Below are 24692 nucleotides of genomic sequence, written 5' to 3' on the forward strand. Positions count from 1 at the left end.
TGAATCTGCAAAGTAACTTAAGGAAAGCTGTCAAATGAGTTGTGGGGTATAAAGTACAATATTTTCCTCTGAATTGTTGTGGAGTAAAAGTATAAAGTAGCAGAAAATTTAAATAAAGTACAAGTACCTTAAAATTGTAGTCAAATAAATGTACTGTTTGTTGGCTAAGAAAGATATTACTGCACAGAAATGTCTTACCGTCACATAGTTTGTCAATCTGAGCACTGACCCATTTAGCTAATGTCACAATCACAATAACAATAGTATAACCAAGTATAACCAAATGTTGCTATGGTTAAAATATTGCCCACTATATCAATATCTGGCTTATTTTGAACTCTCGAATACTGACATTAGCCTTGAAACATCGACACAAGACAAGTCCATCTGAGGAGAACACTTTCCTCTGTCCCTAAACCAGCTGATCATGCATGTTGCACTGTGTAAGAAGAAATTTGATTAACACCAAAATTATTATCAAAGTCATTTATTAGACGTTTATGTTCAAATTCAAGTACATTAACTCACTGGCACTTCAGTACTCCATACCCACTTTATGCTGGTTATATAACTCTTGAGCACGACTGATGGGAGATTACACACTGTTTGAGGACACTCTGAAGGCATTGGCACTCACTCCCAAATGAGAGACACATATACACACACACAGCCGACCGCATACACCAGATGCACAGAAATCTTGAGGGCATCATCACAAAGAGGAAGAGGAGTGCAGAGTGGAGAGAATTGATTAACGTAAAGGTTAAGTACGAGCACAAATTTTTGTGTCTGTCAGCAGTGTGAAACTGTGGAAAACTGGGTGGAGAGTTATTAAGACGGAGCTGGAAATCAAACCCACACATTTCAAAGTGCACCAAAAATGGAGCATGAAACATGAGACCCGTGGAGTGACTAACAGCCAGAAAAATCTTCCTTCATCCCAAATGCCTCTTCTTACTGTAAAACTAAAAGAAAAAAGCTATACAGCGCTCGTGTTTCAAACTCTGAATTATTGACAGACTTCTCAACAAGCCCAAGTAGAATGAACCATCATCAGGTTCATTAAGCATAAAATGAAAAGTCACAATCTCACATGCTGTGGTCATTATTAATTTATGGCCGTCTTATGAGAATCCATGAAGTACCTTTGGTAATATCAATAATTAATTGAAATTCATTCCATGTTTTTTTCTGTGTATGTTGTAAGATTTGATCACTGTTGTTGTTCAATGCTAACAAAATACTCAGAAGCCATATAAAAGCATTTTTTTTATTTAATCTTTATTTATAATGCTCGAAAAATTTATCCATATACGTTTCACATTGTTAAACAATCCTATGAAAAGACCAAAAAACAACCCTGACTGCATCTCATAACAAGTACTGTCTGTGTCATAGAGCTCCATTGGTGTCCAAAGCTATTAAAAGCACACCAATGAGTCACACTGTTGCATTGGGTGACATGTTCCTTCATTTGCATTGTAGCAGGACTGTTCCCATTGACACTTAGGAGGGTCTGTTTGCAGTGTGTGTATAATTTAAGAACACGCAGTGAAACAGAATTGGTTAAGACCAGTCTTTCGACAGTCAGCTGAAAGTAATTAGTCTTTTTTGTTGCTGTTTACCTTCCTCTTGCCCAAAACCAGCATGGCATCTTAGTATCATAGATTTGGAATAGCAACAATACTAAGTACCTGCATTGGCATTTTAATATTTCTATTTTATAACAATAAACTGATAATCTAGTTGAATTGCAGCATGTATACCCTTTTAAATAAATGTTCGAACAATTGCACTCGAAGTCAGTCAATTTTCATATTTGTCCATTTCATAGAAGCTAGTCTTGGCTGGACCTAGTTCCCATCCAGGTGGGCAGTTAACACCATGAACACACACACACTGTAGTTTATTGTGTTTGCTAAAAACTACAGTGACCAACTGTTTTAGAAAATTACTGAGCCTCTCTAAAATATTATTACTATTATTTATTTTAGACCTGTTTTTAAAGTGTTCAGAAAGTATTAAGAGATGCACTAAAACATTGTCGGGTTTGTTTTTTTCATGGAATTAGTTGACAGAAGAATATAGAACCAGCCTTATCCTTTAACCTGCAAGTCCCACTGATATTAAGAATTTAGCAAAGAATGATATAAAATCAGTCCAACAGACAAAATATTATTAACAACACTAAAAAAGTCAGAAGGAGCAAAACTGCCAATGGAGCATTTCTACCACAGAAGTACAAACAACAGTCAGGCACTTGGGACAGACAGCAAGATATTTGTGATTATTTCAGAATGATTTCTGTAAATTTGCAAAAATGGTTCTTAGTTTACCCAGAAAACCAATGCATGCACAGAAATGGCCAGCTAACTCTGACTCTGCCTTGTAAATTAACAACCTTCCCACGTTTTAGTAGAAAAGCAAATGTTTTCCTTTCTGTAAAAAAAATCATATGAATGAGACCATAAACTGGAGTTCAATTTACTAGCAGAGCTGCTGTGAATGCGTTTTTCTCACTTAAACCTCAGCAAGCAGAGACAGAAAACAATAAACACATTAGCTAACTGGCAAACATGAATATCAACATTAAAGTCGGATTAAAACATGTAGAATCTTCTTTCCGGGGTAACTTCTGTTCTCTAGCCTAACTGAGATGTCTAGCTGCGTGGGGAGTTATGATCACCATCTATTGCATTTATAGGTTTTCACAGAAGTACATGGTGAGATAGTTATTATATCAGCTTCCTCTTCTATTATCTCTTCTGAACATTAATCTCATTCAGTCAGGAGAGACATGTTAAGTGATGTAACAGCTTGCTGTTCACTTGAAGGTTAGATTTTTTGGCATAAGCAGCACCTTAACTCTTTCTAGAGAACATCTTGATGGTGGTGGTGGCGGTAGGGATGAAAAGTGGCTAAAAGCACCTGTCCACAGGTGCAGCTTATTGGGCTGATAACAGGGATCTGGATTAGTGATTGGCTCCTGTGTGGCATGGTAGCAATAGGTTGTACTTGATTGTCTGAAATGAACAAGCAGGGCGTTACCATGTGGATTTTAAACTGATAGGACAATCAATGGAAGCAGGGGAATGGAAATGGACAGTGGCCAAGATTGGTTTTCTAGGGCTCTCAGTCATATCACATATTCTTCCTCCACAGATGGAGTCTACTCAGTTTAAAAATGTAAACTTTAAGGTCTTCTTGTCCATGTTGACATAAAGATGAGGTTCAAAGTTCATTCTGCACTGTACCACAGGCGGAACTGGCTTTTAACTTCAACCTAAGATTCAAACTTCAGATTGCACAGAAAGACAGATAGTTAGAATATCAAAAACTTTTTACCTTTTAAGCATTTACTCGACATCTGATCACCTCACAAACACAACAACAGCATGAAAACCTACACCAATAATTTCAGCTACTACATCAGGTGCAGAGGTAAAAGGCACAGCTGCCACTGCAAAAATACAACCAAGTCTTTAACTTTAATGGGATTTGGCCACTTAATGGAGCAAAATAAAGTCCCAGACTAAGTACCACAAATCAAAAAGCAAGCAAGAAATATGACTGAGCCACAGAAGCTGCACGTAACCATGGCAGAGCGAGGGAAAGGCAGATGGGCTAAGAGTAGAGAGAGGCAGAGAGGTTCTGCTGAGAGTGAAACAAGGGATGACAGATGCAGAAATAATAGTTTGAGAGAAAAGTGATGCAGCTGTCTGGTAATGTCTGACAGGAAGGAAAAAAGAAAGAGTGAGAAAGAAATTCCTGCAATGAACTGTAAGATTTAGCTAGACCTGGTTTTGTCAGTCAAGGCCAAGTGGTGCTCCAGATCCCTTACGCCATGGAATTGTGATGGTGATGGATGGTATTTTCAGTTTTACTTCCCGTGGTACAAGCAATTTATCACAGCACTGGCCATGGTAATATTTGCACATCATGGTTCTAGCAATGGTACTGACCATGCTACAAAACTGTACCATGGTACAGTAAAGCAACAGATGCCATGGTACATTTCTACACGGCGCAGAGGTACATGACACACACAAGAAGGGTATTGCATAAATAGAAAGATGGCATGGATTTTTGATACCACATACAACAACAAACTATGTACAAGTACTGATATAGGAGACTACAATAGGCTCTAAAATGAAATTTGAGGGATGGTGGTATCAATAAAGTCAGTTAATTTACAGAAGTGATTTTTACAAAAATGTATTAGTTCCAGCTTCAGACGTTGCTGCTTGTCTTTGCCTTTTGCAATATAACTGCATGTCTTTAGATTTGGTCTGTTGCTCTGATAAAACAAGACGTCACCTTAAACTCTGGGAAATTGTGATGGGAATTATATAATTAAATATTCAAGGCGTGATTTGCACTGTGGCCTTTATGTTTGTTATTTATTTATATTTGTTATCAGAAGACTTGAACATACTTTTGGTTACAGCAAGCCAATTCTCCAGGGGATTTCAAGTTTCAACTACAGCAAGTCCTCATTTCTGTGACTCAAGTGCGAGTTTGAAGCCCTTTCAGTTCCTTTAAAACCAAGGACTTCTCTTTAGGGCCATTTTGCGCTGATATTTAACATACAGATTCACTATAGAAGAGGGAGAGACACAAAGTCTGTAGCAGGAAACAGGCTGCATCTACAAGCAGAAGACATATTTCATTTTGAGTGTCCTCGTATATTAAGAAATCAAGAACTGAAACAGTAGCAGATATAAAGAGGTTGTGAATGCAGCTTAATAACAAAATTCAGCAAATCAGCACATTTTAGATGTGTCGAATGTCATAGTTGGATAATCTTGAGAATAGTCTGTGCAGGAAATTCACAACCATTTCAGGAATCATCTCTTCTGTGGGAAAACGGCAGTTGTGCAAGCCTTCGTTAAAAAGTGGATATTCTAGATCTGCACGCTGGCTCACATGAGTGCAAACGTTTTGGTAACCTGCTCTTGTCCACACAGAAAACACATCTAAATGTACCTTGACACCCCTAAGACACAGCTAATGTCTCAGCCTGCTGAACCACTGAGAGTAGACAGTAAACGTATCTTATGTCTGACTTTCATTCAGTATGATGCATTTGTTAGAAGTAAAAAGATCTCACATAGAATGAAACATTTCAATAAGATGTGAACCCTACCCGACTCTTTAAACACAGAGGCACAAACACATCACAACAGTTGCAACGCAGAGTAACTGCTCAGTCCTGAACTTGATTTTCTTTGTTGTCCTACATAAAAAACACTTAATGTACACACACACACACACACACACACACACACACACACACACACACACTATAAAGTTTAAAAGGCAGCAACCATACTTTGCAAACTACAATCAGCTCATAAAAGGTGTTGTGTCTCTCCGTAAGGTTTCACCCTTTCTCTTGCAGAGCTCAGATGCTTCACACATTTCTGTGAGCTTTCACCGCTTGTGCATGAGGCGAGCACAACAATGATTGTTTTAAATTTCACTTAACTCTTCTCACTGCTGAATGTTTAGACTTGAACACAATGTGCAGTGTCTTCTCTACACCGAGAGAATTAGACTGTTCTTGTTTATTCTCAGACTTTTTGGCCACTTTGAAGGCACCGGAAACAAGTTGTGAACGTGGACATACTGTCACCTTTTATCTTGATATGGAGAGCTTGTTAGCAAATTGTTGCCTACTTACTCATCCAGCAGACACGGAGCAACATTAGCATTCATTTAAATGTGCTTGGCCACCTAAAGAATGTCCAACAGTTAGTCTCCTTTTGGCTTTGTTTTGGTCTCCACCAACTCCTGAGGGAAATATGTGGCCCTTAAGCTGCTAAATGCTCCGCTTTATTCATCGCTTGGTGCTGTACAAGTATTGTACAGTGGGTTTGTCAGAGCTTTTTTGCTAAAAACTGTCCACTACAACGAGGCCAAAGAGAGCTGCAAGGGTGAATCAAGACATTAAAGTTGCAAGCTGTAAAAACAGTAGCCGAAAGACACTAAAAGCACTAACTCTCTGTGGGTTCCTGAGCAACACCTTTTTCAAGCCTGTCCTCAACAGAAAAATGAACATATAGGTCATTTCAGCCATATAGCTGGTTTGCTGTGGCTCAGGAGGTAGACCGGGTTTCTTGTTAAGCAGAAGGTTGACAGTTCAATCCCCTGCTCCTCCAGGCTGCATGTTAAAGTATCCTTAATATTCGTGTGAATGTTAGTTTCTGTTTAAGCGCTTAGGCTCAGTGAATGAATGGTGTAGTGTAAAAGCGCTTTGAGTGGTCAAAAATACTAGAAAGGTGCTATACAAATATGGAGCGTTTACAAAATTACAACTCGTTCTTACATTTATTGTGTACAACGCAAACACATGACAAAGACAGTTTTATAAATAGCCAGAAAGTTGTACTACGGTGGTGGTGGGTTGGTTGGATTGAACTTGAGCCGCTTTTCACCTTGTGACCTTTACAGTCACAGGGGTGTGTGCAATGCAGTCATTGTATGCATTTCGACAGGTGAACAGCTACACACATCGGCCGTTAGCACATAAGGTTCACCTCCTTTGTGTCGCTCTGTACATGATTTACGCAACGTAGGTCCGGTTGGGAAACAGAGTTCGAAATTGCCGTTTTGGGAGGCACGGACAAATGCCACCGGTAGGGGCGCTATTGTAGCATACGCTCATACAAGTCGTATTTGGAGGTTGGTTAAAACGACCTATGTTGTTTAAGTTGGATGACTTGTTGCCTTTTCATTTACAAGTGATCTGAAATGTGATTCTGCATTGCTGCTATTGAGTTTCCTTTAAATAAAAAACATGCGGCTGAGCCATTAATAATGTTAATCTGCACTAAGTGCACATTATGGTGAGGTTTAACAGGCTACAGGGTGAATGCAATGTTAAATATCAGTAATCATTTATCTTGCTAACAATGATTTGTACTGTATTGTTACTGCAAGGAACTAATACAAAATTAGCTAAAAATAATGAAGAAATACAGAGAGGGAAAGTTTATAGGATGCTGTATTACCAGGCAGTACTACAGTTATGATTAGTATAAATTTAGAACATTAGTTTGGAGGACCTGGAAATAAATAATCAAGATAAATTGTCTGCACAAGAGAGATCTTCCATCATACATCAAAGTAAATTTTCTTTCCAACAGTGAGCTTAAAATAAAGATGTTTCCCATAAGAAGAACCTCATCAAATTAACTCAAGCCAGAAGCAATTACACATTCAGATTATGCTCCTTTACTTAACTGCTTTAAGATGCAAAAAGGGGAAGAATTACAAGCTTCAGAAAGTCCAAATTTTCCTCTTTTCTGCAATCAGAATCTGTTACTGTTTCAAGGAACCAAAGGGAACACAGCAACATTCTTCCAAAACGTATTTCCAAGTTTGGTGGACAGATATTCACTGAGCCAAGGAACAACTGATTGGATTTTTTGGTTTTCTGTCGTGGTATGTTTATTGTTCAACCTGTCAAACAAAGTGATTCCAGATCCAAAGTGGGACTTACACAGTATTCGCAGGCCAAGAAAAAGGTGATTTATGTCTTTGGGTGTAACAGCAAAGTTGGAGAATTATTGATATGAGTAAATATTCACTCAGCTGGACTGAGTTAATGACACTGCAATAAAAACATGGATAATAAAATAACTACATGTAACGGAGACCTTTAAATTACCACAAGCATGCTGCTCTTTTTAATTTTATGTCTTGTCCCTCATCATTCATTTCATGGCTGAATTGGATTTAGAAAATGTGAAATCGACAAAATCAGCCAGAGTTACAGAGATGGATACACATGCAAAGACATGAACACACAAACACATGCAGGCCCATGTGATACCCACCACATAGTAGAAATGCATGTCTGGTCGCACAGGTCAATCTTCTATGTGCACAGCTGGAGGTGGATGAGACAATGTGGAGGTGAACGCCGTCGGTCCATCCAGCACGAGCATCAGTCAGGAGTGTGTATGTGTGTGTGGCCCTTCCTCGTCCTCGCAGGTACTCCAAATAATCAGGATGTTTATAAAAGCCTCAATGAAGTCATAGGTTGTCTACGACTATAACTGGTTCTCCTCCCTCTGCTGCTCTCTCTCTCTTCTCTGCTCTTTCTTCTCTCTTGCACTTGACGTTACTCCTCCCCCCTCCCCTCTTCCTCCTCCCAGCATGACTTCAGTCCCTCATCCCTCCCTTTTTCTGTTTTGGTTCCACTTCCTCTCTTTTTTCCCTTCCAGTGCAATTTAATCTCCTGTTTCTGTGCGGGGGGGTTTTCTTTACCCCTCCTTGGCTTTCCTTCTGCTTTCTTCATTTGTATTTCTTTCTTTTTCCTCTTACTAGAAAAGCGGCAGGACAAGTTACTCACTTGTTCTTTCTGTCTCTCTGTGTTGATTGCAGATTGCTGTCAGTACTTCCTGTGCTAGCCACGGCCACCACTCTGTGTGTGTGTGTGTGTGTTGTAGATAACATGGCGTGCTCTCTGCTGTCAGAAACAGGAAGAGTGGAGTTTAGTAGTTTGGCCCTGATGAGAGAACCTTCCCCTTCACTTTATTATGAAGTTGTAATCACCTAATATCTATATGTACGTAGATTTAAATACTTAGGCATTAAAGTACAATATCATGGTCAGTGGGATAGAGTTAATATTCTACATATTGTTGAGTGTTTTTATTGCAGAAAGTCCCATTTGTCAGAGTCAGAGAAGGAAAAGATTAGTCACCTCATCTAAATGGCTCACAATGACTGACATTACGACCAGCAAAGCTCTCGTCAGACCTCTGTCATTCAAGTCTGGTGAATAATAACATGCTAAAACCTCAACAGCTGTGTCACAGGCCCTGGAAGTCCTGTTTGGTCCTCAGGTCTGAATTTTTATTTGGGATTGTTACACCATGTGTAGATATTTTGTTTGAAATGATGCTGCACATTCATGCAGGTCTGTAGCTACTGGGGGGGGCCTTGTTAGTCCACAGGCTTCTGGTGTTGCTGTACTTTTTTGTTTATTACAGCATTATGGAAAGGATCCATACCGAGATAGATCTTTTTCAACAGTAATATCCTTTTTGTTTAACCAGAAACAGCCGTTGTAGTTCTCTTGCTTGCCACCAGGGTCCATTGAAAATAACAATAATTTTCCTCGCAGGTCATCATAAATCTCACTTCATTCAAACTTGACAGGAGCAAAATAAAACTCACCACAAACTGTGGTTTGGTCAAAATAAATCCTTAATTCACTGCGTTAGATTATAAAAGAAACATCTGTTGTATCGGAGTTTCACACGGAGGGACCCACACAGGGTGTGATATCATTCTCTGCTCAGGACGCCATTACCACACTATATCTGTAAATAATAGTTGTTTGCTGTCAATGTTTCAAATCTCATACACAAAACCTTTAAGCAGTAGCCCATAAAGCAACACTTCAGTGTATTAGACAAATTCAAATTTGACACATGGTTTTCACTGGACAGGAAGGGTAGCTAGAAACTAGTAACTAATACTGTCAGACAAATGTAGTGGAGTAAAAAGTACATTACATGCCTCTCAGATGTAGTGCAGTAGAAGTATAAAGTACAGTTTAGTACATTACTTGAGTCAGTTCAGCCACTGATGATACATAAGTGGATTAGCTTCAAATTCTGCTTTAAATTCATAGCATGCGTGTTTAGCTTTGTAACTTTGTATGGTAAATATTTATTAATACTTTTGTTTTACATTGTGCACCTGCAAACTGTTAGGTCACTTATTCACGATGACCCGTCTGCTGCGTCTTCTGTGTTTTGGATTGTATCTTGTTGCTTCGAATGAAATTATCTGACAAATAAATGAGTAAGTGAATGTAATATGGATTCACTTTGTCAGTGGAGAAATGAAACAGGAATTGCCAAAAATAATTTTGTTTTACAATATTGTTTTTTGCAGGTCGAGTATACTGTCACATATGAGCTTGTTTAAAGATCAAAAACCTTTGTAATTTAATCAGAGACAAAGTTATTCAGCCCCATGTCTCACGCTGTTTCAGGCTAGAACATCCTTTTTATGAGCGATCTCCTCTCTTTCTTCTGCACCAGTATTTCACAACTGCAAGGGTTTTAATATGTGAAATCAACCAGATCAGAGCTGGTATCACCTCATCAGTTTGTTATATTTATGATTTTGAAGATTTTATGTGTAGTTTGTTTAATTTTCACATTTGCCACAAAAGGTCGCACTAACAATAAACACACACTAGATGGCTCCAGAGCCCAAGAAGAATATAGTGATACAACAGAGTGTGTGCGTGTGTGTCTAGATGGGAAGGATGTAATTAACTGAGAGGATGTCATTACAAAGATGGAACATGAAACACTTTGTGGAAGACTTGATAGCCCACCTGAATGCACACAAGCACACACACACATTTAGACTTGTAGACACACTGCTACACTCATGAAGACCCTGGTGGGCCATAATGCCTACCCCGCCCCTAACCTAAATATAGTTCTTACCTTAACCCTAAAACTGCCAGTTGAAGAAGATACAAAAAATGTCCTCAGAAAGCAAAATACTCTAATTGGTCCTTACAATGATAGCAAATCAAGAACACACACACACATAAAGTGAAGACCGGTAATTACAGTTAGTTTTGCAGTGAACAGCGACTCGCTGTCTTGGAGGTGAGCGCAGCTGATTATTGTGATATCAACCATCTTCCCCGGAGCTACAACAGCATGCACATTCCTAATGGAAAGAGATACAACGTGAGGCTCTCGTCAGGATGCTGTTAGGAATGTGGGTTTTTGTGTTCATGTCATTCCTGTTTAAGTCTGTTTTTGGTTCTGTGTTTCTCTGTGTAATCTTGTTCAGTTAGTTCCTAGTCCTGTACGTTAGTTAATATCTTTTGTGTTTACTCCTGGTCTTGTGTTCCCTGTTTAGTCTTGTGTATTCCCTTGTTCATTTACTGGTTCTGTTTAACTCTGTCGCATTCTTGGTTATTCACTGTGCCACATGTCTGCTTGTCTAAGTGTTCTCTCTGTTACCCCCTGTTGTCTCTGCCTGCCTGCCTCTCTGTTTTCCTGCTGTCTCTCTGCCTCCCTCGTTAGCCTCATGTCTGTCACCTGTGTTGCTCCCGCCCTGCTCGTTATCCCTGGTATATATGTGTGGTCTTTCTGTTCAGCCCTTGTTCGGTCATTGTCCATGTTACCCCCCAGTCTGTCGTGCGTGTACTCTCTGCCTTCCTGTAACCAGCCTTGCTTGTCTTGTTACCCTGTACCTTTGGATTTCTGTTAGAATCACCTTGTTTTTGGACTCTGTTAACCAGCCACTCTGTCAGTAAGTGTGCTCGCCTTTTGTTTGTTTTCCCTCATAAACCCCCTTTTTAACCGCACCTCCTCTGCCTTGCGTCCTGCGTTTGGGTCCTCCAACCTGCTCAACCCACACCCACCGTAACAGATGCATGCAAACTGAGGCGTAATCTAAACCATGTGCAACGATAATCTGGTTACATACTATCAATCTTTGAAATAGGAGTTATTTTGGGATGATTGCATTACAATTTACCTTTCTGATGCATCACTTTATGATTTTCATTAAAATAAATTACAATGAATGCAGTCTGTATGTGGAAGTAAATGTGTAATATATATGTATCTTCTTCTAAAGTCCCATGTTGTACTAACCAAAAATGTCTCGCTCAAACATTCCTACACACCTCATATTAAGTCATATATCAAATTGCTTGTAAACAGTTTGGAACATGGTATTAACAATAAACACAAAATATAAATTATTTTTAAATTCATTAATATATTTCAGTCTGTGTTTATTGGATATATATCTAATTTGTATTGTAGCCTCTTCTTCACCACTAAGGCACAATATAAACATTAACGATAAGGGCCCCCTGCCCTTTTACCTAATCTTGAAACCCCATCTTGTAGAGGTGGCATTTGGTCCTGGAGCACAATAGTAGATTAATCTGGCCCTGACTAGGAGAAAACAGGAGAAGCTTTTTTTCTATTTCAGCCCCATTTTGACACTGAAACTGATAACATGGATGTATTTCTATATAAAAATCTGCTTAGGATAAACCAGCATGAAATATCCAAATGTGTCCAGTAGGATGTTCAAGGTTTTATATTAATTAGAAGCAAATATGATATCTGGACTGTTTTATTGGAATCAGAGCTGTTTCTGATCATCGTACCTTCTATTGTGTGAACATGCATAGTAATTTTGACACAAACCAGCCTACATAAAAGTAATTATTAAACTTTGGATCAAGAGGTTTTAGTTGGTGTTTCGTGCTTCACTGTGTTGACAGAAATACCCAGTTAACAGAAGTGTTGCAGCCTCTCCAGGGAAACTCATTAATACTGACTCAGAACGCAACCTTGAAGACGAGCAGGGAACCACGGCACAAACCACATAGGGAAAGTAAACAAACAAAACATTCAGGGCTGTTTTAAGCAAGAAAAATAATTTATTTATATTGATATAATAATTTCATCACATTGGCATTGCATAGCTGCAGAGGGAAGCATTTGTCTGTGACGCCACCTCGCAGCTACAGATCACACCATTGGATGGGGCAGGGAAACAGAGGATATTCATTACATACACGGAATATTCCTTTAAATATGTCTTTTTCAATGGGGAATAACAAAAATAGAATAATTCCAATAGCTCTGTCTGTCTTTCTCTATGTCTCTCTAATTATCATCTCTGTTTCTTTATAAGCTGCCTGTACAGCCCCTGAACTGGGGTAACAATTGAGTTTTGGGGTTTGTTTTACTTTGCCTAAGAGTGGCAGGAGGGTGGGGTTTACCAGCAAAGGACATCAGTTTTCATGATGGAAAGCATGCCAAACACTGTAAACCCCACCCCTCTAGCACTCCTAAAACAAATGAAAGATACTCTTTGGCCCAAATCTGCAACCAGTAACCTTCTTTCTCTGCTCTTCTTTTTCCCCCTCTTTCACTCACTCATAAAGCCGGACCACACTTCAAACCATGTATTTATTGACTTGTAACTTGTGACACTTGTAACTTTCAGCTAATTACAAAAGGGCTACATTTGGGCAATGAGGCTTTAGTCCGATTAGTGATTTTCTTGGTTTGTTGTAGCCCATCACAAGTCACTGAAACTCAATCAGAGTTGGGTTTGTTGCATTCAAAGCAACAAAAAGTTTTTTTTAACTGTAGCAACATGGTTACTCGTGATAATAATGTATATTTTATCCTCTTGCTGTGGAATAGACATTTGGCGTGTACTTTTGCAGAATGTAGTTCTCAACTAAATTGCTGACGTGCATGGATTTGCAGGGAGTAGGTCATTGAAACTAGAAGACTTGTGGTGATTTATAATTTTTCCAATTTAATGTTTTGGGGCTTTGAGTTGAGTACTATTTTATTGTTCTGAGCTACAGTCAAGATATCCATGTTTTGCGCAAAAACTGAGACCCGAACCTGACTTGACACCCAAAGCTACAGCATAGTTTTTGCTTTTTTCATACATTAGTAAATGTAAAGGCATTGGCTACACTCTCTTTCTCCATCTTCCCAGTAGACGCTGCGTATCTACTTGCAACACGTGATATGCATGGGTGCAGATGGCTTGATTATTATTATTTCTGAACATAACCAAACCGAATCCAACCAGAGCCCCAAATTTTGCACAACACACACATCGGGTAGCAGAACCAGTAACAGGTTCAGGTCATCGGGTAGCAGAACTTGTAGTTGAGTTTACATGTTCGGTTGTAATTGTAAAAATCAGAATAGTACATTTTTCTTTCTCTTTTATAATCTTTTAATCTCTAAGTACTTACAATAGTACTTTTTTTTGTTATTATTATGACTTCTATATTGTTTTTAAATCTTTAACCTTTTCCTTTTATTATTTGGTGTGATTTATTAAATTATTATGCAGCCCTTTGCTCTGGGCCAGAAGTTAGTGACTGTCCTAGGAGACAGAACCTCTGGTCCAGCTGATTTGTGCTATAGTACTAATAAATTCTTCAAAGACAACAGTTTGTTGTAACTAAATTATTTGCTCAATCCCTCACCTGAAATACTACACACATTGATTCAACACAACTAACACAGGTAATTGTCACAGCGTGTTTAGTAACGTTCCACAGTAAAGATGTACATTTGGTTAAAACAAGTTCTCTTCTTGGGCCAAATTGCAGTTGCTAAATGTGGTCCAATATTTTTATTTTTAAGCTTTTGTGTCTGTGTAGATTTCTGTACAAAATGGTAAACAGTTTGGATTTGTGTAGTAGCTGTTTTTGTCTTTGACAGATTATATTTGTAAATCCTTTGCAAATCCTGGAACGATTTGTGGTCAACTTTGAGTCTAAAGTCTGAAGGAATGTTTGATTTGTTTATGGTGGTCCGGTATATTGTCTCATGTTCGTAGCTCTATTCATTATACTTAACAAGTTACTGTAAACACATTATTCACACTAACATAGCTTTGTTTAGCTTATTCGGATAAACTGGGATCTTCCTGTTGGCTTTAGAGATAATTGTCCTCGCCTGAACTCAAAGTCTCCAACTTTACTTCTACACAGCTTTTATTTATGTGTCTCAGCAACAGGTTGCTATGTGACTGTTCTGTATCTGCAGAGCCCGAAATGAAACCAAATTAATTATCGGGCGATTGCAGTGCTCTGTACTTTCTTGCTTTCCCATACCTTTTATCACTTTGCAGGGAAGAAAATGAGAGAGTGAGAGGGAGAAAGCTTTTAACATGATTACTCCTCTTGAGTCACACGACAGCTGAGAAAAAGGGAGAGAGGAGGTGAAGGGAAAGATGATGGTGGTAATCCCAACGTTCAGCAGAAGCAAACTTTTGGTCCACACCCTCATTTTCCCTCCTTCCTCTCGTCCCTAGTTGTCCTCCTAAAGAAGGGATAATGTATTAAATATTCAATATATTTCACACTTTATAGAAATGTAATTTTCAATATATGTTGTCAACACATCTTGATTGATAATTTAGTTCCACAGACATTTCTTGGGGGCAGGGCTGCTCTGTGGGCTAAGCTACTCTCATTGGCTCGTTAAATCCCCAATGGGAGGAGCTACTGTGACCAGATTTTCTCATACTGCGTAGAGCAGAGGGATAAACCAAACAAACTGAGGGCCAGTTGTTCCAATTGTCAGGAGGTTTGTTGTTAGTCGAAGTAGCAAAAATATGGCACCAAGTTGGCAGTAGTGTCTCAGCAGGTTCTTTGTCTCCACCCCTTGTAGATTAAACCAACCAATGAGATTATTTCTGCCCCTGGCGCAACTCTGCCTCTGAGAAATATTTATAAAAACTGCAAAAAACATAACATGTTCTTCTCAATATTAAATGATTGTATCCCTACAAAAGGGATAGCACCCTTTTTACCAGTATGCCCATGTGATTCTTTGTTTGTACCTCTACTTGTGAACCAAATGTGCTATGTTGAAGATATTTGCTATTTGTCTACACAGGAACAAGTAAAACAACACTGTGGTTTGTTCATCCTTTCAGCTTATGTGTGCGCTGAAACGTGATACATTCTTCCTGACAGCCTGGCCTTCTACACCCCCATTTTTAGATGCACGTGTCTACACACCACATCTTACTTTGTAGTTTTCTCGATCTAGCAGCCCTCCCTTCCAACTTCTGTTACCCGACCTCAGATATTTGATTGCTCTGAGGGATATTGCTCTAAAATAAGGCAATATCACTTCGTTGCGCCACACTGCATACCTGTATATCAATGCAGATTTGGGCAAATATTTGTTTTTATAGTTATCGGAGTCAGATTTCCAAACCTTTCTGTTCAGATCAGATACAGATTAAACATAAACGTTTTTTGGCCAGAAAGTTGTGTTTGTGTGTGTACTACCAAGGCAGATGAAAGAGAAAAAAAAAAACACAGTAGGCGCTGCAACAATACGCCCATAATTCAGTATACAAGGCAAACAAACACAGAGTTTTATAGGTTTATCTTTTTTCATTCACTAAATATTTAAAACAAGCGTCACTTGACTAGTCATCATAAATGGTGATAATTTATGCATTTTTAAAATCTTCATCTTTTTTTTTCAGGATTATGGAATACCTGAAGGACTGTTGTAGGGAAGAGAGAGATGTGTGAAGGAGTTTTTTTCCCCCTCTTCTGTTGTGATGTGTGGTTCCTCCTTTTCCATCCACCAGGGGGAGCTCCGACTCAATAGCACCGAGGGATAGTTTGCCGACTGGGAGTCAAGAGATGAAAGGGTCCCTCCTCCCTCCACACAGTCCATCCATGTGGAGGGATAAGTCAGGTGTTAAGAGCTGAACCACTGCTAATCCAAAATTCTCAGACCGTCCACAGAGTGATCCAGAACTGAGGGTCGGTCAGGGGTCAAAGACCACAGGGTGTTTTGCTCACAATCCAAAAGGTAAGGTCCTTTCTGCAAAAACACATTCAAACCCTGCCTGTTTCTGTGTTTGTGCACTGATCCATTCCATACATCCATGTTAATTCAATGTTACATGGATACTCAAAAGGAAGGTTAAGAAAAAGTATAAAAACTCAAGAGATCAAGAAAGAGAGAAGGCATAAGATAAGCACTGAAAGATGTTTTTTGCACTCCCAAACTAAGCACAGCATCTATTTTCTTAACAGTCATTCATTGACATTCATCCGGTGTCGTGTCGTCTGCCGAGCTCAGATGCATAGACTGAATGCAGAGGGGTAGAGAGGAGGGAGAGAGGGAGGGAGAGAAGGTTAACGGAAAATGGGGGAGCGCCAGGGAGGGAGGAGAGGATGGAGAGAAGGTTAAAAGAGGAAGGGAGGAGGGCAGTGGCAGGAAGATTGAAAGGGAGAGAGAGGCTATGCTACGTGAAAAAACGGAGAGAGGTTGCAGCATATAGCGTAAGAAGGAGAAAGAGAGAGTGTGCTACTGTTATGTGCCAGAAGAGAGGTTCCATGAGAGGAAAAAGGAAAGATGATGCTATATGCAGAGAGACAGCGTGTGCTCCAGAAGTGATTAAAAAGAGGAGGAGAAGAACGAGTGGAAAGGAGGTACAGGAAGGAGGCACAGACCGCCCCCTGACCTCTGAGAGGAAAGAGACAGGTGTGTGAAAACGTGCGTGGAGGAGAGTAAACCAAAGTAATTGGCCCTGCAACGGCACTCTGCGACAGTGCTCACAGATCTCTGGCTTGATCTGTACTGGCCTTGGGGTTGTGATGTCTCAAAACTCCCTCATGCCGGAATACCTAACTCTATTGCAGAATCCTTAATCCACTGGTTCCTGAATCCTCTCGATAGTCGATCCTATTGGTTCCTGAATCCCTTTGGGTTCCTTATGGTTCCCTGATGTGTGGGTGTAGGGTGTCTGCTTCGTTCGTTCTAATCCTATTCGAAGAAAAGGATGGGGGTGGGGTGGGAATGTGGGGCGACGATGTGCACACGCAAAAATCCAAACACATAAACAGGCAGACGTACGTGCACTCTCTCTTTCTCCCATTTTGTTCTTGGCACTTCCCTCTTAACACATACATGAACACACAGACAAGCGCACACACACACACACACACACACACACACACACACACACACACACACACACACACACACACACACACACACATTGTTAGGTCCCCTCTGGTCTGTTTGTATTTTTTAACAGTCCTTTGGTCCCATCACCAGAGACCAAAATGAATAAAAACCCTGTGTAACAACCAGGCCTGCTTCATGCTCTCTGTACAGAAACTCCACAGGCAAGATCTCCCCTGAACACACACTCGTATGAATACACACACACTCGTGTGGATAGGTCTGTTCTGCTTGTCTTCCATTGCATTACTCCTTAGTTGTGTGTGTGTGTGTGTGTGTCTGTGTTTGAGTGTGTGTTTTTCCCTCCATCTTGTGGGCAGTTTGTAGTCCAAGCTGCTTGCTGCTCTGTACACTATTTTTAGTCTTCGTGTCCGCAAATGATATTCACTGATAGATGCATTACATTTATCTTTGTACAGGATACATACAGTACAGTCCAATTTAACATGTACAGTATATGGCCATCTAGCATGTGTAGGAAAAAAATATAAGAAAAAAAGAAATTCTAATCAAAGACTGAAAAAATAATGATTGATGAGTGTCTCAAGAAAAAAATATAGCGACGCAAAGGCTGCGCCATGTAAACAACCTCCGACGCCAAGGAAAACGAAAAGTGCTTGCGTTTCAAAATGTCGTCCATTTGCTGGGTGCTTCTGTGGAATGTTTTGTAAAAGGTTCACGTTCATGTTCATAGCATGAGCAACAAAATCTGTGACATGGTCATGCCTCATCTTTGATGGCAAAAAGCCCACATGTGGTTTCTCTTTGTAAATCCTGCGGTTTGTCCGCTCAGATCAGACTGTTCTGTTTTCTGAAAATGCTATGGCATTGCATTTACCATTGAGAGAAGACAATTGTTATGTCCAAGGTGTTTGGCATGTTTTCTTTCTTAGGTGCCTCATGACACCATTAAAAATTCACCCTTCAAGTCATGTATGTCTACAGGTATCGGTGCTGTAGTGGTGGAGGGGTGGTTGGAGGGTTTTGGTTGAATCATAGACGAATCATTTGAAGTCTCACATCTTCTGTATTTTATTCCATTACTTCTTGCAAACATTTGATTAGTGATCCTCCATGGTATCCTAGTGGATCAGCATAAGTACAGATTCATATACACTGACCATCGTGGTCATCAGGGAGTTTTGTTGTCTTCATCCAGAAGGAGCCAGGAGTAGTATATCCTTATATTCCAAGTCTAGACTCCACCCGTCCATCTATTCATCCATCCAGCCTCCACACTGAGCATATCCCCAATGAGCAAAACACGATGCAGTGTTGAACCATAATCTTAAAACCTCTACCTTTCAATGAAAATATAGAGAGAACAAACTTTGCTCCCCACAGATTTCACTCTTTCTTAGAGGGACCGGTTTGACAGGGAACAATTGCGCTTCAAACATGGGAGGGACCATTTTGTCCAAAAATTTGCTCAAATTTGACTGGACAGTGCAAATGGTCAATCAGTAGTTGGAGCGATCCACTTGGACATGTTAGTCAGAAGGCCCCATCTGCAGTGGGTGGCACGTTGTAGAATTGGTTGGTAGCTTTGTCAACAGCAAACGGACCTGGTAAACATCCGTTAACAATACTTCCGTTCATTGATCGTTGGGTTTGCCATTTCCGGATGCCAAGTCTCCTCCCTCGCCGGATGTCGACATGGTGGTTGAAAACTCTGTGACCCGTCGCGCCAGAGGGTTTGTGCTTTTGAGAAGCTCCATAGCGGAGACTCTAGCCCCTCCGCTGGAAGACTTGCTGCCTTTCTTCTGAAGCAGGGCCATGAAGTTTTCATTGCGGGAGCTCGACCTCTGACTGCTGCCTAAGGTCAGATTGCGGAGGTCGCTACCGCTGGTGCTGTGCTTCACTGGGGACACCAGGCTCTGGCGGCTGCCGAAGGAGTCCGTCGGCTCCTTTCGACCGAGAACCTTTCGTTTGGATCTAGGCGAAAAGAAGATATTATTAACAAAGGTGGGGAATGGGATAAAGATAAAGAAGCTGATTGAAATTCCCCAGTTGTTTCAGTTCATAATTAGAAATGTATTCCTCAAACAAGATGAGTCACACTTAGATTGACACCTCTCCTTTTAGATAATAAAACAATCTAAAATGTGTAGCTACAGAAGGGACTCTGTCCTTTCTTGTAAGTGATGAAAACATTGACTCCTGTTCTTCTATTTCCCCTCCTCACCTTTTCTCCTCCGCCTTTCAAGTTATTTTCAGCATCATGCAAGGTAAAATCATGAACACTTGTTGCTTAGAGACTAGCTTTCTTGTGATTTTGTGTGTGTGTGTGTGTGTGTGTGTGTGTGTGTGTGTGTGTGTGTGTGTGTGTGAGAGAGAGACAGAGAAAAACGGAGATTCAGAAAAAGACAAAATATGAGCTGCTGGTCATGCAGTAAACCAATATACATGTAGCCGTTGCTAGGGAACCTTATGCTCTGTCTCCCTCACACCTTTTCAACGAGACAATGCATCTTTCATCACATGCTCTGGGTTATACTGTTATTGCCAGCAGGCAAGTTTGGTCTTGGCTGAAACCATTTGTGATGTGACAATAAGTGTATTATGTCAAAACAGACAGCCCTTTTTTAACCTTTCCAAGAGCCTTTTAAGTCTTTAAGCATGTTATAGTATGTCTGAAATGTGAATAGGAATTTTGTGTGTCCATGTTCAAACCTGTGAATAATAGTGAACAGGTCTTCGGTGGTGTGTGTTGCAGGTGTGCTGGGCAACAAGTCATCATCTGTTTCCTCTGCAATGTGGAGTACCGTCTTCTCATTGGCTGCAGAGTCATCTGAGCATAGAAATCATATCAAAACACCACATTAAAATGTATTTCATCATATCTGTATCATTTCTACACATGTATGTCCCTTGCAAGTAAAGAATATCTGACTCAATTACATACAGAATCAGATAATAATTAGATAATAATGATAAATGTCATATTCACTGTTACAAACAGTGAGGACCACTGTGTGTTTTGATTTGGTCCAATTTTACAGCAATTAGGCTTGATTTGCTTCAAAACCCAAGAAATCTCCCCTAGCAGAATCAGGAGGTTATGCATCAAACACAGCAGGGAAGGATCCTAATTAAGTGTAGCAACTCTGACAGGCTACCATTAAACACATGAATATCAAATGATAAGACAAAGGTTATGAGTTCCACAGCTTCTGTCAAAACAAGCCACATATCAAACAGTATTTATCGGCTAATATGTGTTAGCAAATGCTGCAGGAATGTTAAAGTTGATTTCCTTTAGACTGCTCCATAGTGGCTCTATGGCTTTGTTTTTGGCTCTCATTGTACATGGCCTCTAAATACACAACCATGTCTTGACAATTCTGATTAATGTGCAAGTGCACATCTAGCATTTAAAGTAGAACGGCACAGTACAACACCACAGAAGTTACCAAAGTTAAGTCACGGCTAGCTTGCAAAGACCTTAATATGCTGCATGTAAAATATGTAAAGGAAAGCTTTTTTAGGAAGACTTTGTAAGAATGGATTAAATTACTTATTTTCTGATGAAGTACTTGCATTTAAAAAATACCCCACTGAAAAAGTATACTTGTTTTTTTTACAAAATACAGCTAAATGCAATTTCCATTTGACCCTAGCCCAGTTAGCTGTTTACCTTTGTCGCATGCAACTACACTTACATGAATGGCAAATGTAAATGTGCTGCTGTCAGCCTTATTTGGCATTCATAAATGTGAGGGGTTTGTAACACACTTAGCATTTCAAGCCTACAGGTAAGAATTAAAAACATAGACTTTCTGTGGGTCACACCTTTTTAATGTTTCTTCAGCTTTGTTAGTGTCTATTGAAATGTTTAAATAAAGTTTAGAGTTACAGTTTAATTGTGTGATGGAGCCAGAGCACAAGCATGTGGAGACAAATGCCTAAAAAACATGGAATGTCGTGCCTGATGCAGAAAAAGATTCAGACTTACTTTCTAAATACCCTCCTAAAACATACCTTCCCCAATCCCCGCGCAGGTCATTTTCTCACCCAGCTCTGTGAGGGAGGAATCCTGCAGAGAAGACTGAAGTGATGACTCTTTTGAACTCTCCTCGTCTGTTCCCATGTGGTTTTCATCTTGCTCTGGCACATCAGGAGCACTAGGAGTACTGGGAAACTCTTCTAGTGAGAATGCTCCAACAGGAGACCGAAGACCCACAGGGCTGTCGGTCTGTGGCGTCTGACGTTCTGTGCTGCCATTGGTGGAGGAGTGGACTGATGAGGGAAGAAGGAGGACATTCGGCTTCTTGGGTACTGGAGGTGGAACCTGCAAAGAAATGAGAACGTTTTTAACATCAAATCAGTACAGCAATAATTCTCAAACAACAATTCAACATTAGGACATGAACTGTATTTCTACATTGTTTGCCACCAAGGCGCAAGGACACTCCTAAAATAAAGCATTTTCTGACGATGTCTTAACTCACCTTGGGTTTCTTTTTGTCCGACAGCTCTGCCAGACATGAGATTGTCAACCTTGAGGGGAGTGTCTTGCTCTTGTCCTGGAGCTCTGGGGCCTCCTGGTTACTGCATGGAGAGGGGAGTGAGCCTCCGTCCTCCGGACCAAGACGGATCTCTGGGTCTGCGTCAAATTCAGGCTCCATTGCTGGGTCTTCCAGGAGAGGCTGCGGTTCTGGAAGAGGAGGGAGATCAAAGAGGGAGTGGGGGAGGAATGGATGATCATAGGCAGTTTGTGGAGCGATGGTAGAATCAGGGAAAGCAGAGGGACCTGAAGTTTGTGGTGGAGGTTTTTTGGGTTTGGGTTTTTTCATGACTTTGTAGATGTTGCCTAGGGGTACAGGCCGGTCCACAGGTGAGGCAGGAGGAGAGTCAAGGGCTAGGGGGGAAGTGGAGGCGGGGGAAGGAGACTTGATGAGGAGGTTTAGGGGCCGCTTAGGCAATGGGGGCTTGACAGCGACAGGTGGTTTGGGTTTTGGTAGGGTGGGTGGTGGGCTAGGGTCCTCGCCTAGGTCTCGGCCATGCTGTTCTTCTTCGATGGTGTCAGATGCCCCATCAGGGCAGTCCTCCAAGTCACCACGGGATACAGAGCGAAGCCGAACAGTCTTCAGCTCATTCTGAGTAACCACAGGCAATGCCTGTGAAGAGCTGGGGCTGATTTTTCCTGGTTTTGCAGCTGTTGAGGTGTCAGAATGCCGTCTACTGGCCTTTTGCTTTGGCTTGATTGATGACAGCTCCAGATGTGCATTCCCAGGCATCTCAAAGGACAATCTAGACCTCGCAGCCGGATCCTTTGGTGATGGTAGCGATGATTTCCTTTCTGGGATCTTCGGGCGCAACTTACACCCTAATGTCCCTGTTGTTCCATGACATGCCATTTGACTGAGTGGAACAGTTGGGGTGGGAGTCTCTGATTGGCTGGAATAACCACTTGATGGGGACATAAGTCCTGGGGGTTTGAAGGGCGAAGATGCCTTGATGTCAGTTTCCATGGAGAGCTGTGAGGGAGAGGTGGCCCTGGAGGTGGAGGGAGAATCAAGCAGAGACTCTGAGCTGCCTCTGACTTTCATACATTCAATCACTGTGGTGCCTGTTGCTGTGCTGGAGCCCGATAGAGACCTGGAGATGAGAAGAGAAAAGAAGAAAAGAGAAGAGAACTCAATGCATTTCTAATCATTACCATACAAACTTGGAGAATAACAAATAAACATAAAAGGCAGACTTTCACTGAGTCAAGCAAATAAGCTTTTAACTTAAAGAGTAGTTTCATTTTCTACCTGTAAGGGTCATTCTTCCACTCCCCCAGCTGCCAGTGAGTGGGGAAGGTCAGCTCTGTCTCTACCTCCCTCTCTGGTGCCTGGACCTCCAGGCTCGGAGGTCCATTAGTGCCTCCATGACCCAGCTCCTGCTCACCAACATTGGGTTTAGAGGAGCAGGACGAGCTGGGCAGTAGGAAATCAGGCTGGAAGTCTGGGAAGTGGTCCCTGGGGATATGCAAGCTCTTGGGCCGGCCATCCCGATAAAGACCGCCTTCACGGTGGATTCTCCCCTCGGCTTCTCCAAGGTTCTTCATGAGAGAGACGCTCCTCACAGGAGGGGGCGGCTTGCGCTTGGATTTTTTAAGCGAGATGGAGCGTGAGCGTAGGCGCAAGCGGCCATCTGCACTGTAGTCTGAAGCTGTGACAGAGATCGTGTCTGTGGTACTGGCACTGTCTTCAGAGCTCCCTCTAGGGTAGAGGAGGGCGTAGTTCTCACCCAAACCTAGGAAGTTATGCTGTTGTTGGTGGTGGTCTGTTATTGCCATAGAATTCCCGTTCCCTGTAGACATGGCATTCCCATCTGGTGGCCCTATACCACCTTCTGTAAAGCAGAAGGAACCAGTATCTGTGGGGGTAGAAAGGGAACGCTCCCGGAACTTGAAGGCGTTTGCCGCTGCTATGGAACGTGCCGACCGTTCCCGTCCTCTTCCTGCCTCCCCTACCCCCCCTCCTCCACCTCCTCTTCCTCCATCCGCTGCAGCCCCTTCTGTCTCGCTCCTCTTCCCCATCATTGCCGCTGCCAGTGAAATCCCAGGAATGTTATTCCCTCCTCTCCCAGAAAGGTTTGTCACAGATGTGAATGAACTGGAATGTGAGCTCACCGACTGTCCTGAGCTCACCAACATCAACCCGTCCTGCGTCCCTCCCCCTGCATTACCGATGATGCTGTGCTGTTTGGGCGGAACTGCTGGGCCTTTGTTCATGCTGTAATTGTAAGGCTCATTCCACGCTCCGGGAGAAAAGGTAGAGCCCTTTGGTCCGTTCCAGGAAGTGGAGGGTGTGTTTGAGCACAGCAGTCCAGAGTGGTCCATAGTTCCTGGGTGAAGTTCGTCTCGGGCACTGTGCTCCAAAGTGTTGTCTGAGAAAGACAGGGAAGACTGAGAATTTATTAAAGTGATTAAAACAAACTCAATTGATCATTAAACCCAAATCAAGACATGTGAAGATATAAACACCCCCACAGCTAATAGCAGCCCAATAAAAAAACAATTTGACTTTTTAACAAATGTTTAATATAAACATAATAATGGAAGCATGAAGTTCACTTTCTTGCTTACTTCAACAACAATAAGTCCTTTAGATACTGTATACTCCACCATCGCTGGTTGCC

At 41.2% G+C, this 24692-nt stretch overlaps 1 protein-coding gene across 1 annotated transcript; it reads right to left on the reverse strand.

Annotated features, from left to right (window-relative positions):
* Nucleotides 1–12435: 12435 nt before the first annotated feature.
* nhsl2 (NHS-like 2) lies at nucleotides 12436–24393 on the reverse strand. Its single transcript, XM_046063991.1, has 5 exons — nucleotides 23321–24393; nucleotides 22013–23162; nucleotides 21543–21852; nucleotides 20235–20352; nucleotides 12436–19496 (listed from the first exon to the last, which is right to left on the reverse strand). The coding sequence occupies exons 1-5, from the start codon at nucleotides 24391–24393 to the stop codon at nucleotides 19157–19159; spliced, it is 2991 nt and encodes a 996-aa protein (XP_045919947.1). The 3' UTR covers nucleotides 12436–19156.
* Nucleotides 24394–24692: the final 299 nt, after the last annotated feature.

Source organism: Micropterus dolomieu, linkage group LG12, assembly GCF_021292245.1.
Source record: "Micropterus dolomieu isolate WLL.071019.BEF.003 ecotype Adirondacks linkage group LG12, ASM2129224v1, whole genome shotgun sequence".
Lineage (NCBI taxonomy): Eukaryota > Metazoa > Chordata > Actinopteri > Centrarchiformes > Centrarchidae > Micropterus > Micropterus dolomieu.

Coding starts and splice junctions, on each gene's coding strand:
- nhsl2 (XM_046063991.1), bottom strand. CDS start 24,393: ATGGACCACTCTGGACTGCTGTGCTCAAACACACCCTCCACTTCCTGG. Junction 20,353..21,542: donor CTGCGCGGGGATTGGGGAAG/GTATGTTTTAGG, acceptor TTCTATGCTCAG/ATGACTCTGCAGCCAATGAG. Junction 19,497..20,234: donor CTGTTCACTATTATTCACAG/GTTTGAACATGG, acceptor CTTTTCGCCTAG/ATCCAAACGAAAGGTTCTCG.